This window comes from Macaca thibetana, chromosome 18 (assembly GCF_024542745.1).
Source record: "Macaca thibetana thibetana isolate TM-01 chromosome 18, ASM2454274v1, whole genome shotgun sequence".
Classification (NCBI taxonomy): Eukaryota; Metazoa; Chordata; class Mammalia; order Primates; family Cercopithecidae; genus Macaca; species Macaca thibetana.
Window position 1 is genome coordinate 33414462 of NC_065595.1, and position 13988 is coordinate 33428449.

The 13988-nt window shown below is 50.2% G+C and overlaps 2 protein-coding genes across 14 annotated transcripts in view; both read left to right on the forward strand.

Annotated features, from left to right (window-relative positions):
- The window catches only part of IER3IP1 (immediate early response 3 interacting protein 1), a 1095035-nt gene that overhangs the window by 984953 nt on the left and 96094 nt on the right, over positions 1–13988 (forward strand). The window contains exon 1 of one of the 13 annotated variants that reach the window (XM_050768193.1): positions 12986–12989. The exons of the other annotated variants lie outside the window; for them this stretch is intronic. The gene's annotated coding sequence lies outside the window, so the exon portion shown is untranslated. Of the gene's footprint in view, positions 1–12985; positions 12990–13988 lie in introns of those variants that run through there. 13 annotated transcript variants of the gene reach the window in all.
- The window catches only part of SKOR2 (SKI family transcriptional corepressor 2), a 45953-nt gene continuing 41362 nt past the window's right edge, over positions 9398–13988 (forward strand). Inside the window, exons 1-2 of the mRNA XM_050768143.1 lie at positions 9398–9684; positions 11817–13988. The exon at positions 11817–13988 is cut by the window's right edge and continues 491 nt beyond it. Of these exons, the coding sequence (XP_050624100.1) occupies positions 11864–13988 (2125 nt within the window). The 5' untranslated portion in view covers positions 9398–9684; positions 11817–11863. The remainder of the gene's footprint in view (positions 9685–11816) is intronic.

Genomic DNA, 13988 nt, shown 5'->3' on the forward strand with positions numbered 1-13988 from the left:
TGGCTTCGTCCTCCGCCCTCGGCCTCCCTTCCTTTGGAGAATACGGGGACCAAGGGGACTCCAGGAATTTCTAGCCCCCAGCACAGCCCCGCAGCTGACCTCAACCTCCTCTGTCCCCTCCGCTTCAAACGCACACCCATTCCCAAGTCCCCATTCCTCACCATTTGTAAATTTTGTCGGTCTCCTATCCTGTCCATCCCCCCACCCCATCCCACCTATCTCCGCCTGACCCGGGAGGTTGAGGTAAATTGTCTCTAATTTGTTGCTAAAAGATTAATTGCAGAAGGTGGGTCGATTTGATTAAGGCAATTAATCTTTGGTTACAGCGTTCTGGTGTCACTTGTGGGCGGGGGGGGGGGGGGGAATCTGAAGAGAGCTAGGGAGAGAAGGCAAACGAGACTTTTTGGAGACGCTGTGGAAAGCGGCTCCCTCGCCTAGGACAGCATCCAGATCTTTGCCCCTGAACCCCCGCAGTCCGCAGCCCCCGAGCTCACGCCGGCGGTTTCAGCACTGCCAAGCTCGGACAGCGACTCCCGCGGGTGAGCCTAGTAACTTCCCGGTCCCGGAGGTGAAGGAATGTAGGCAGCCTCAGGAGCTGACCGGGACGAGGGGTGCACCCCTAGCTCCCGTCTCCGGCCCAACCACTGGGCTTCCCTTTCCCCACTGCTTGAAAACAGGATCCGGCCAAATAGACTCCCCGAAGACCCCAATTCTCAAACCGCCGTAGGGGTGGGAAAGAGAGAAACCCCCCAAACGTCTCCTAGAAAAGTTCCCAACGCTGGAGTTTTCTCTTTTCATGAATAATTAACGCTGCTCATAAATAACTGATGGAGGCAGTGGAGAAGGGAAGAGGGAGGAGGCGAGCGAAAGCCAGAGCGGCCAAAGAGAGATCGAAGAGTTTGTTAAAGGACCATTAAGGACGGCTTGCTGGGAACGGCATTCCTCCTAGATCACGCAGAGCGGTTCCACCCTGGCAAGGGGTAAAAGCAGAGAGGGGAGGCGCCCGAGAGAGCGAAGATTGTGCTGACCAAGCCCGGGGCACCCTTTCTAGACCCAGTCTTGTACTCTCACCATCCTCTCACACCAACCCAGGGCTCTTCCCAGAGCCACCTGAGACCTTCGGTCATCACCTATCCCCATGTCTACGCCCAAAGTGCAGAAGTTCTAGGCCAGATAATAGAGGTCCAGGGCTGAATTTGGATTTTGAGCTCTGACCGTGCTGCTTAGGACTGTGGCAAGACTTGCCCAGTTCCAACTAATTTGCATGCACCTCCCCAAAGCTCTCCTCACCCCATCGCAGACCATACCATTTCATTCTTTTCACACTGGCCCAAAGTCTTGAGACTTCAGTTTCCAGCGTGTTCATTCCCACCTGCTCACATCAGAACCCTCAAGAACACAGTCTTTACAGTGCTCCCCCCAAAACTGCTTCGCTCTCTCCCACTGCCCTTCCACCATCTCCAATTCCGGACTTCGTCTAAAGGTCTGGAGCATCCTGAACTCACATCTTGTATCCATCCCAGCTCTGCACTGGGACTCATGAGCAGGGATCTCAGAACTTGGAAGAAAGTCCAAGAAGAAACCCTTGCTCCTAGGCTGCAGGCCTATGCCAGGGCCTTTTGGCTCCTCTAGGAAACACTGGCCTCTCACCAAATAGACAGCCTCAGATGGCTAGTACATGTTTTTAGAGTGAAACTCCCGAGAGTCCCTTGGCCAAGCAGCCAACGCAGTCCTTCACAGGGGCTCATGGAGGCCATCCCACAGCAAAGCCATGTCTTTTCCTAGTGCAACCGGGCATAGAGCAGTATCTTCCCAGGGCATCGGCCCAGGGAAGAAGATACTGTAGACTGCACCAACCACCACTAGCTGTGAGATGAGGTTCTGACTTAGGAGGTAGGAAGGAGCCTCTTTCTGAGCTTGACCATTGGTCAACAGCATCCACCACATACACTTCCAAAATGACCATCTCCTGACCTCTGGGTGTACCAAAGGTCAGACTAACTTCTGATATTTCTGGGCCAGGAGCTGAGAGTAGCTTCCAAAGAGAAAAATTTGTGGCCAACCCTCATAGAATCTACGCTTAGAATATTTGTAATGAGAATTTTATCTTCTCTTTATGTAATATATAAGAAAACACTAAAACCAATTTTATTTTCTCAACTACCTCCTCCCCACCTCAACGCTTCCATACCCTGAGCTCTACCTTTTAAGAACAGGGAAGTTCTGAATGGGAAAAGAAAATGGGGGGAGAAGAGGAAATTCTTAGGGAATTGTCTCTCCACCTCAATAGGGACATACCAACCAAGGAGGATAGTTGTGAAACTAGACAAAGGGGTAGGAGGAAATCAGATGAGGAGGAGGCTAGCCCTGGAGCCATGGGTTGTTTACTTCTCATATAAAATATAACTCCCCCAAGCAGGAAGTTACTGCAAACAAGTATCAATAATGAATGAATCTCCTGTAATAAAATACTTACATAATTAGCACAAGTCAAGTGGCTGCATTATGTTAACCTTTTGCAACTCTGAGCTGGAAAATTTTGCTCCAGAAACCCTCAGAATGCTGTTTTCATTCTCAAGAGAGGGTGAGAACCAAGCGCTCACCCAGCCTTCCACTGTTATGATATGGTTTTCCATTTCTGAACCAGGACGTAAGTACTTCTGAAATATAACAGAAAACTCTCTTTGGTGAATTCAGAACAGTCATTAACATTCAGTTTTAAGTGAATGTTAACAGTAAATAAAGAAATCTCTTGATTGTAATAGTAGTAACAAAGCAATAATTACCCAGTAGGTGGTCATCAGTAATGATAAATGTATCATTATTACTGTGTGAGTCTGGGAACTCAGTTTTGGAAACTACTTCAGACTTTTTAGTAGCATGGCTGGTTACAAAGCATTTCTTAGCCTGCAAAAGCCATATAATTTTATACACAATTTAGGTGAAAATAAATTTAAATCTGTATATTACATTTTTAATTTCAAGTTAGTAATTAAAGTTGGTTCATTATATCTCCTCTGAAACCCTCAGTGCTCATCTCCATGGTTTGTTTGTACAATTTGTTTCTAAGACACCCAAGGTTACACAGTTCTAAAAGATGGAAAATTTAATTATTTGCCAACATTAAGAGTTTGCCGATGATATCATAATGTGTCTTGAAGAAGTTTGGGATGGTATTGCCTTTGGTCTGTTTAGCTGCGCTTTCACTTGGAACCCCTTAAGCTACATGACCGAAAGCCTTTTTTTTTACTTAAAAAATTTCTCCCAACATTCTCTCTGCATATTCACTGGTTGCTGTATTTTCAGGGAAAAAACAATCAATGACTCAGATTTCTATCACCTTCTTCCCTGGGATTTACTTTGTTAATATCTAATTTTATCTTTTGCTACCACTGAGTTAAAGTGTGCAGGCAGGAGAGAAGCTGAAGGCATTATGCTTATTGGGCAGTCAGAGAACACATGGTAGTTTAATAGTGCATTAGGTAATGGGATCAAGCTTGATGGCAAAGTAGAAATTTTTCAGATGAGTTGAGTGATGGGGGACAGTAAGACAGGGAAGACAGTAGGAAAGGGAAAAAGAAAAAGCCTTTATTTCCTTAGGAAATAAAATCTAATGTTCCTTCCATCAGTGTCAGCTGGGGAGATAGTAAATGTACATCTCTCTCATGACATGTCAACTACAATCTACAACCCCTCCCCCTACGCCCACTCCTTTGCTTCCCCTCCCCAAGCTTTAAAAGGTCCTGCTCTCCACACCCTCTCTGCATCCTCGGTTTTAATTACTTCTTAAACTGGTTGCTTGAAACAAATAGCCAGTTGTAAAATAAAATAAGCCCTAGGCCTCATTTCTCATACTTAGTGGTAGTTGGAGTCTTCGTATGATTAAAGACTCTTTTGCAGAAATCCAACCAATTACTTGCTGTGGTTTCATCTTCCACAATCCTATTTCCTACTCCACTTTCTCCCTCTTCCCTTCTCCTTTTTTCTCCTCTCCCTTCTTTAGGAGTGACAATCAGAAAAGGCAAGCATCTTGCCTTGTTATTCATTATGATAGCAGCATCTTTGAGATGCATCTTTGCCAATTAAAACTCCATGTAGATGCCTTATCCTTTTGTTGTAGCGGCCTAGGTTATTCAGGAGCAGAGACAAAAGCCTGAAGTGATGTGATCTAAATGAGCTCCGGGGTTTTCCAGCTGGGACCACCTCCATTTCAAAGGACTCCCTCCTTCCCTATATAGGGAGGAGGTGGGTGGAGAGGGCGGGTACTTATGTGTACACATGCAGAGAGACAGAGAGAGAGTGAGAAAGAGAAAAGAGAAAAGGGAGAGAGCATAGTGGGCTTATTCCCTGTGCCAGTGTTTCTCTTTGATGCATATTCACAGGTGTGTTCAGGGATTGTGCATCCATGGTTCTGTGTGTAACCTCAGATATTTTGTGTGTCTTTGAATTTTATCTTGTTCAACTAATATTTGCTAAGTGACCACCAAGTTCACCAATTTCACCTTCCATTCTGGATATTATTACTTCATGGAAACGATGTGCACCTGTGTGTGCCTTTCTGTGTTTACAGGTTTGGGAGGACTTATAAGTGTTCTCTGTTACAATAAAGAAAGGCCAATAGCAACTGTTTCAGTTAGTCCCTGTGAACTCAGGGTAAGAAGGGTAAGAATCTTCTCTGCCACTTACCCAAATGCAAGCTTTCTTGTGAGAAAGATTTCCTCTGATTAAGGAAAACCAAGTCTCAGTTTCTCCTCCCACCATCACTATTTCTTTAAAAGGTGCTTGTTTGAAGTGTAAGAACTCACTGATTCCCATAGTCACTGGTGCATGAAGAACTCAAGGGATCACTGGGGCAGGAATACAGGTCCTTCAAAGTATGCTCTGTTTCCTTCCCAATTCCAGTTTAGAATATTTGGTTTGTGCTCTCGTACTTCTCTTGGACTGGGCCCTTGTTTATAAACAATATTTCAGAGAAGATTCAAAGATCGAGTCAGCTCCAGGATGCTCAGAGCCCTTTCTAATTTATCCTGTGACTTCCATCATGAATAAATCTTGAGTTTGCTCCTAGTCCCTGGTTTGCTCCATGCCACAGCTGGAGCAATAAAGGGAAAACCAGGGAGTCTGAGCCGGGCTGCAGAAAGCTTTTTAGGGTAGAAAGTGAGAGCTGAGGGCTATCAGCAATCGTTATCATTATGGCCATTATCATTGCTAATCTTTATTGTCAATCTACTTAAAATGGGTTAAACAAATGCTAGCTGGGGTTCTGGCCAACTGTATATAAAATAAAGACTAGACCAATTAAAGGCCAGATAAAATTTTAACAAAAGGACTAATGTTCCTCCAGAGAACTTGGTTCCCTCTCTGCTCATCACTAAGCTAAAATGCTTTTGATATCTTTTACTCTGGAGCTATTAAAGATTTCTAATGTATCTTGTAACAGGACAGTCCTAGCTCTTGTCCCATTCTCTGAGGAAAATGCTTTTAAAACTACCACGTATTAAATGACTACTGTGTGCCATGCACTTTGCATATATGATCTTATTTAATTCTCACAACACCCCTGTGGGCTACCTATCAATCTCCTCATTTTGCAAATGAAGAAACTGGGGCTTAGGGAGGTGAGGTATCTGAGCAAGATTTCACAGCTAGTCAGTGATTGAGGAGAAATTTGTACCCAGTTTCATCTGATTCTGAATCCCCAGTTCTTTCCAATATACCAGAATTCTTCTGCCCCTTCCAGTACTGCCAGTCTTCCAGTTTCTTTCTGGGCAATATGGGTCATCTTTTGCAGGGCATTTCTTGCCCTATTTGATGCAGAAATGCCAATGCCAGGGACACTTCCATCAGGGAGATGAGAGCAGTAAGATTTCTGCCTAAGACCTGAGAATGGGGTAAGAGGGAGTGGGAGAGAAGGATAGAGGCTGTTTTTCTGACCTGTAACTGTCATGGGTTCCTTAACATCCAAGCTGGGAGTGGGAGGAGAGGGCATATCTGGTGTTTCAGATTGTAATGAATTTTTATCGAGGCTTTTATTTTCCTTGCTGTCAATGCAAGGAAGGGGGTGAGGTTGAGGAAGCTGGATTGCTCAGTCCTTGGAGATGGGGCAGGTGTGGGAGAAGTAGGGGGTGTGGCTCTGTGTTGCCCCTTGCCCGCCTCTTAAGTCTATGAGGCTCTACTCGAGCCCACCCAGAGCCGAATCTAGGGCTCGATTACAGGCTGGGAGGCTTCCTCCCGACCTTGAACATAGTAGGATTCGCTGTGCTTTAGAACGATGCATCTCGTCAGCACCGCGGACAGTTCCCATCCCGGGTTTTGTTGTGGTCTCATATCCCGCAGAGTTCACCGCCGGCTCGGAAACCGACTTAGTCCCAAGTGGAGGAAGCTGGGCCCAGGTCCGGCTGAGTGTGGGTTCGCTTCAACCAGTTGTTTAAATTTGTAGCTGGAAGCTCATATGCGCTGCTGTGCTGGCCTCCTGCTCTTGCTTCCAGGCGTCGCCTCTCCAGTTATGAGGGGGCCAGCTCGGTTTGTGGTTTTCCTCTGGGTCCCGCGTCTGGGCTCCTTTACCTGTCCTTGGCCTGGGTGAACCGCAGCCGCTCGGAACGGAGATAGGAGTGGAAATGCTCTCCTCCATGTGGTGATAGATCATGAAAATGGGTGACACCAGTTTAACCAATAAAACAATTTGAATCAATTAGCCGGCTGAGGAGAGTCCCGACGTGTAAAATACACGTCAGTTCGAAGAGGAAAGCATTGATTAACTCGGGCTCAACCAGCCTCCTCTCGCCGCCGCCGACTCCTCCCTGAGCCTGACAGTGTCCCAGGGGCCAGGACAGGGACTGGCAAGGACTCCACAAAGGATCAGCAGGAGACTTGTTCAAACTGAGGAGAAAACAAAGGGTCACAGAGACAGTGGGTGGCAGAAGGTTACTCGCAGACTCAAAACATACGAACAGGCTGTGATTCTGCAGTCCAGCTCTGGTCTCAAGATTAACTGGGGGCATGTGTGAAGTCTTTGAACAACTGTTATCCACTTTTACCTTCCAAAAAAGTATAATTGGCCTGACCTTTTAAACAGGCACCCTAGACTCACAGTGGAAATAAAATACTGTACTATTCTTAGAATTGTGTAAAATTATTTAACCTAACACTACGCATTTCTCTTTACAATGAAACCTTTTTCTATTAAAGTTACATATCCTGTTTGTCCTGTAGGACGGGGGCACTGGGGAAGAAAGTTACAGGCTTGTATGCAGTAAGCCCAGAAGTAATTTGTAAATGTTTCTGTTTTAAAATTCAGGTAAGGAAGTGGCTACGGTGCCACCCAGATGTGGATTCACTCCTTAGGGTAACCTGGAATGGGAGGGAAGGCAAAGATTCGGCCCATTTCTCTTTTCAAATAAATCTGTTTATGAAGACACTCTTTTTTAGAAGATAGAGATCTGTAAGAGGAAGAGGAGCTTTGTGGGGTAACAACGGGAACTATACAATCAAAACTGAAGACCTCGTAGTGCTCCCTCCCCGGCAGCAACCAGATATTTCCCTGTGGTAGTTAGTGAGGTGATAGGACTTCTCCGTTCTTCCCGCTCTCAGTCCTAAAATCAGTCCCATTTCCAGGGTTCGTTTCCACATGGCTCAAGCTTTCTTTCTGGCAGACTGGGGACCGGGAACATTTCCCTTTGTGGGAGCCCCTGACCCCAGAGAGGAGGCAGAGAAGGGGAGAAGAACCAGTTTAGCCCTGAAACCTTCTAAAGAGCACTGGGCCTTCAGCCTCGGAGAGAAGGGATTTTTGAATGGCAATGGCGCGCTTTTGGCCAATGGGCTGTGTAGGCAGAAAGTGTGAGTTTTCCTTATTTTTAGGATGGGAGGCTTTGGGGTATTGGCGGGGGAGCACTAGGTTGATCTCAGTCCCTTAGGACAAAGCCCAATTTGTGCCTTGAATGTCTTTAGAAACTAGAAGATGGGTGAAAAATTCTTTCATTGTCCGTTGAAACTTATGCCCAAACATTTCCATTTTCATGGCTCTGTAACTGTGTTTTCAGGATATTAATTTAAAATAGCCACAACTCCTGAGCAACAAGCCCCTCACGTTTTTGTTCAATTTACTTTCCTTGGGTTTATTAACCTTTGATGAAGTGTTAAGATTTCATGTTTTTGCTCTTGTATTTAGGAGTGGTGTGTTGTTGGTGCTATGACACAATCTGGGTGGGCTTTCAGCTTGGTAGAGGTTTTTCCATCATTTCCACAATGCTAAGACTGTTTCACTAGGCAGCAATTGAAAATTCAGCTATGGCAGTAAAGGAAAAACTTAAAGGATTTCCCAACCCCACCCCGAGCCGGCATCCTTCTTAGAACATACTCCAAATGAATGGTTTCTTTCCTTTCTGATAAACTAGCCAGTGGTCGTTTTTAGTCTTAACAGCTGGTCAGTTGGGAGGCACAATATTGACACTTCATTAATATACTAGGGTGTGCCTCATTTAGGGAAACGATGAGGAAATGTTTTCTTATCCTAGTCTTTATTTTAGGGGAGGGGAGCATGCTTCTACGTGTTTTCCTGATTAAATTTATTTATTTCTCCAGGAAAATTGGCAACTTGCTCAAAGACTGATCCATGTTAGGGACCTCCCTGCTTCCCCGCCCCACCCTTTCCTTGTGCAGAGGTAGCCTGTATGGATCTTGTAAAATGGGTTAGAGGACAATTCTGAATGCAGTTTGAAAATCGATGTGCACATGCACATATTGGGGTCCTCACCTAATGGTACACTCCACAAAATAGAGAAGGCTGCAGTGACTCTGCGTTGTGTCCTATAAAGCAAACATATGTGCCAAAGTCGGGGCACTCCAAGTTTTTAGATTGGGCACCCTATGTGGAAACTTCTCTCCGTTTTCTCATTTCATAGCGTTTTAAAGGAGTCACTGAAGCTAATTTATTCTCCGGCTGACTGTGGATTCTGTCTTCAGAGACACAGAGCAGCTTTGCATCGTGTACCAGAGGGATCATTCATGAAGGAGGGTGACTCAGAAATGAGGGGAGGAGACAATAACGGGCAGGGATATAGTTAATTTGGAGGCCTCCCTCTAGAATCCGGGGCCTCCAGGATCCAGGTCCCAGGATGCAGGCAGACTGCTCGCTTTCCACTCCTAAATCAGATCTGCGGCTCCAGCACCATTGCTGCAGTTTACTCAGGGGTTGAGGAGGTTGTTGTCAGTTGCGAGTTGGTTAGGTTGGTAGCTTTCGTGCCTGCTGAGAAACGATCTCTCTATTGCTCACGCTGGCTTTCGCTCTCCCCCTCCCTCCCTGTAACATGCCAGCCCTTTAATGTGGAGTGTCAGGGAGATGGTGACGTCACCCTGCCCGCTGGGTGGCGTCCCCTCGGTCCCACACGAGTTCAGAGACAGAGAAAGGCTCTGTCAGACTGCGCTCCACTTGGGGCTCTCCTGCCCCAGGTTTCCGCGTGCCCACACTTTCTGCGGTGGAGAGGACGCCCCGCCGCAATTCAGGCCATCATTCTCCCCAGGCCGGGGTTAGAGCGCCATTCGCTAGGGCGAGAGCCCGGATCTTCGAGTGGAGCCCGCCGGAGTCCCACCCGCTGGATACGAGGACCTGCTTGGATGCTTCGCCTCCGAGCGCCCTCGGAAGATGGGCCGGCAGCCACACGCCTAAAGACACCCAGAGGTTACCAGGTATTGCCGGAACCGGCCGCCCCGATCCGGCACACAGCTTGCAGTGCACTATTTGAGATCCCCAGCGGTAGGATTTTCCGCGTTACGTTGAGGGGCAGCAGTGGGCTTCCGTGGTGACTGGTTTGGGAGTCGGGAGAACTAAGTTGGGGGTGGGGGGTCTTTGGCTCTTGGGCAGGATAGGGAAGTTCTCCAGCTTCCTTTCTCAGTTCAACTAACTTTTAATTGTCTCTTCTCCCCTCCCCACCCCTCCAAAAAAATAACGCCCCAGCCTAAACCTTAATTGTGTCTCTGCTCTGACGGGAGTTTCTGGGAGGGCTTGGGGTAAAAGTGAGGGGACGCTTCTGCCTGGTCTACTGCTGCTAAGGCTGCGAGTCCTTAATGCAGAGCCAGTTTCCCGCCCCGGCTGGCCAGTTGCGCGCCTTGCTAGGGAGAGAGAGTTGGAGTTATCCCAGGGTCTTATTAAGCGAATATGAACCTTGTTTGGAAGGGAAATGAGCATCGAAGGGCCACTTGGCGAAGCTAGTGTTGGTTGTATCAGACTCGGCTGTCACTGAGCCTTGAACTGCCATGTAACGCCTTGTCCCCTGGAAATATTGTCTCTGATCCACCCGAAGTGACAATCCAGGCTTTCCTCTCCTTTGATCGCGTCGAGGTTTGTTCAAGCTTCCTGGAGGCCGCCGAATGTAATGAGAGCTGAGGATCCAGGGGGCGGCAGGGCAGAGGCTGCTCTATAGATGCCACAGGGGCCCAGAGAGAGGACACGGATAAGAAATTGTGTGAGGGAGTAAGATCGTGTACCCTCTGAAAGCACTGTAATAGGGAACTCGCTGTACGTGGACAAAAGGGGCCATACTATGGCCTCTGGTGATTTTTTAGGGCAAAGCATAGCCTTGGCCAATGCGCTTGAAATGTAGCTGTGGAAAGATCACTGTTTGTTTCCTAGGGAGTGAGCCACTTTCCTTGTTTTCGCTTAGTGGCATTGTCGCAAAAATTTCTTTCCGCTTCCTTTTTCTGGATTTTCAACTTACTGAATATTTTCCCTCATTGTGGCATTCTGTTGACTGGAGGTGAAGTTAGAAATTTTACCGCAGGCTCAACCTGGGATTTCGACTTTCAACACTCCCAAAGATTACCTAGTCCTCCGATTAGCTATATGGTGGGGCAGCTTTTCCTCATAAAGATATAGAGATATCGAAATAAATTAGGGGAAAAAAGTCACAGAAGGTGGTACACATCAAGCTAAAAAATTTGACTTTTGAAGTCTGCCAATGAAGATCCCCAAGAATTGTTCATTTCTGTGTACTGTTTCTGGGTTTAACACCCTTGCCTGTACTTACTTTCTTATCGTCATGGAAATGACAGGAAAACCGTTTTTAAACGATTACCATCTTCAATCATGTTTTTAAGCTACCTACCTATCTGAGACCAGAACCACTCAGTTCAGCAAGCAGGTTTTTTAAAAACTGAAACATCCTATTTTGGTGCAACTGTGTATACGACATTGTATATTTTTCACTTTTTCAAAAAAAAATTATAATTACAGTAACAAAATATCTAATGGCAAGGATTAGGGAGAAGGGATTTCGTTTTGCTTTAATGACCTGCGTTTCAACCAATAATGAATTTCCCCAAGGAAACCACAGACACCATGAAAATAACTTTTTAAAGGGTTTTTGGGGTTACTTTTTAACCAAAATCAATCTATCTCCAAGCAAATGAGAATTATATCTCTTTAAATTTGAGTTTCTATGCCAAGCCCGTTTTCCATAACTTTTATAATCTGTACTAGTTACAACTGTCATTACTACCTAATTTCTAGCAGGCAAGCCATTTTATTCCAACAGCTTCTATAAATCCGGGATAAGGTCCTGGGTTTCTTAGGAATTCACTGCTTTTGAGCAAAATACACAGTTAATTCACTTTAAATGTTTAGAAGTGCAAATTCCTGCATTTCTAAAGGATGACCTTGAAGGAAATTAAGAGATGACTTTCTTGTGTTCAACACTTGGTCACTTTTTCCCGTAATAACCATGTCTTAGAAAGTTATTCTAATTCTTTGGTTAGCGACTCACCCCACCCCTCTATTTTAGTCTGAAAAGGCTCAAGTCAACGCTTTCTCCTTTCCCTTCCAGTGTCCAAGGCAGACCTGTAGGGCTCGGCCCGGGGTTCTGCGGCGGAGATGGCATCCAGTCCGCTGCCGGGGCCCAACGACATCCTGCTGGCGTCGCCGTCGAGCGCCTTCCAGCCCGACGCGCTGAGCCAGCCGCGGCCAGGGCACGCCAACCTCAAACCCAACCAGGTGGGCCAGGTGATCCTCTACGGCATTCCCATCGTGTCGTTGGTGATCGACGGGCAGGAGCGCCTGTGCCTGGCGCAGATCTCCAACACTCTGCTCAAGAACTTCAGCTACAACGAGATCCACAACCGCCGCGTGGCGCTGGGCATCACGTGTGTGCAGTGCACGCCGGTGCAACTGGAGATCCTGCGGCGTGCCGGGGCCATGCCCATCTCATCGCGCCGCTGCGGCATGATCACCAAACGCGAGGCCGAGCGTCTGTGCAAGTCGTTCCTGGGCGAAAACAGGCCGCCCAAGCTGCCAGACAATTTCGCCTTCGACGTGTCACACGAGTGCGCCTGGGGCTGCCGCGGCAGCTTCATCCCCGCGCGCTACAACAGCTCGCGCGCCAAGTGCATCAAATGCAGCTACTGCAACATGTACTTCTCGCCCAACAAGTTCATTTTCCACTCCCACCGCACGCCCGACGCCAAGTACACTCAGCCAGACGCAGCCAACTTCAACTCGTGGCGCCGTCATCTCAAGCTCACCGACAAGAGTCCCCAGGACGAGCTGGTCTTTGCCTGGGAGGACGTCAAGGCCATGTTCAACGGCGGCAGCCGCAAGCGCGCCCTGCCCCAGCCTGGCGCGCACCCCGCCTGCCACCCGCTCAGCTCTGTCAAGGCGGCGGCGGTGGCTGCCGCGGCCGCGGTGGCTGGAGGCGGGGGTCTGCTGGGCCCCCACTTGCTGGGTGCGCCCCCGCCGCCGCCGCCACCACCGCCGCCCTTGGCGGAGCTGGCGGGTGCCCCGCACGCCCATCACAAGCGGCCGCGCTTCGACGACGACGAGGACTCGTTGCAGGAGGCCGCCGTAGTAGCCGCAGCCAGCCTCTCGGCCGCAGCCGCCAGCCTCTCTGTGGCCGCTGCTTCCGGCGGCGCGGGGACTGGCGGGGGCGGCGCTGGGGGCGGCTGTGTGGCCGGCGTGGGCGTGGGCGTGGGCGCGGGCGCGGGGGCGGGCGCCGGGGCCGGGGCCAAAGGCCCGCGCAGCTATCCAGTCATCCCGGTGCCCAGCAAAGGCTCGTTCGGGGGCGTCCTGCAGAAGTTCCCGGGCTGCGGCGGGCTCTTCCCGCACCCCTACACCTTCCCCGCCGCGGCCGCCGCCTTCAGCTTGTGCCACAAGAAAGAGGACGCGGGCGCCGCCGCGGAGGCCCTGGGGGGCGCGGGCGCAGGCGGTGCGGGCGCTGCGCCCAAGGCCGGCTTGTCCGGCCTTTTCTGGCCCGCGGGCCGCAAGGACGCCTTCTATCCTCCTTTCTGCATGTTCTGGCCTCCGCGAACCCCTGGCGGGCTCCCGGTGCCCACCTACCTGCAGCCCCCGCCTCAGCCGCCCTCAGCGCTGGGCTGCGCGCTCGGCGAAAGCCCGGCACTGCTGCGTCAGGCCTTCCTGGACCTGGCTGAGCCCGGCGGCGCGGCTGGCAGCGCCGAGGCCGCGCCCCCGTCAGGGCAGCCCCCACAGGTCCTGGCCAACGGCCCGGGCTCGGGCCCACCGCCTCCTGCCGGGGGCGCCGGCTCTCGCGACGCGCTCTTCGAGTCGCCCCCGGGCGGCAGCGGCGGGGACTGCAGTGCGGGTTCCACGCCGCCCGCTGACTCTGTGGCAGCTGCCGGAGCAGGGGCCGCGGCTGCCGGGGCTGGCCCCGCGGGCTCCCGGGTTCCGGCGCCCCACCACCCCCACCTTCTGGAGGGGCGCAAAGCAGGCGGTGGCAGCTACCACCATTCCAGCGCCTTCCGGCCAGTGGGCGGCAAGGACGACGCGGAGAGCCTGGCCAAGCTGCACGGGGCGTCGGCGGGCGCGCCCCACTCGGCCCAGACACATCCCCACCACCACCACCATCCTCACCACCACCATCACCACCACACCCCCCCGCAGCCGCCGTCACCGCTGCTGCTGCTGCCCCCGCAGCCCGACGAGCCGGGTTCCGAGCGCCACCACCCGGCCCCGCCGCCGCCGCCGCCCCCTCCGCCCCCTCTGGCCC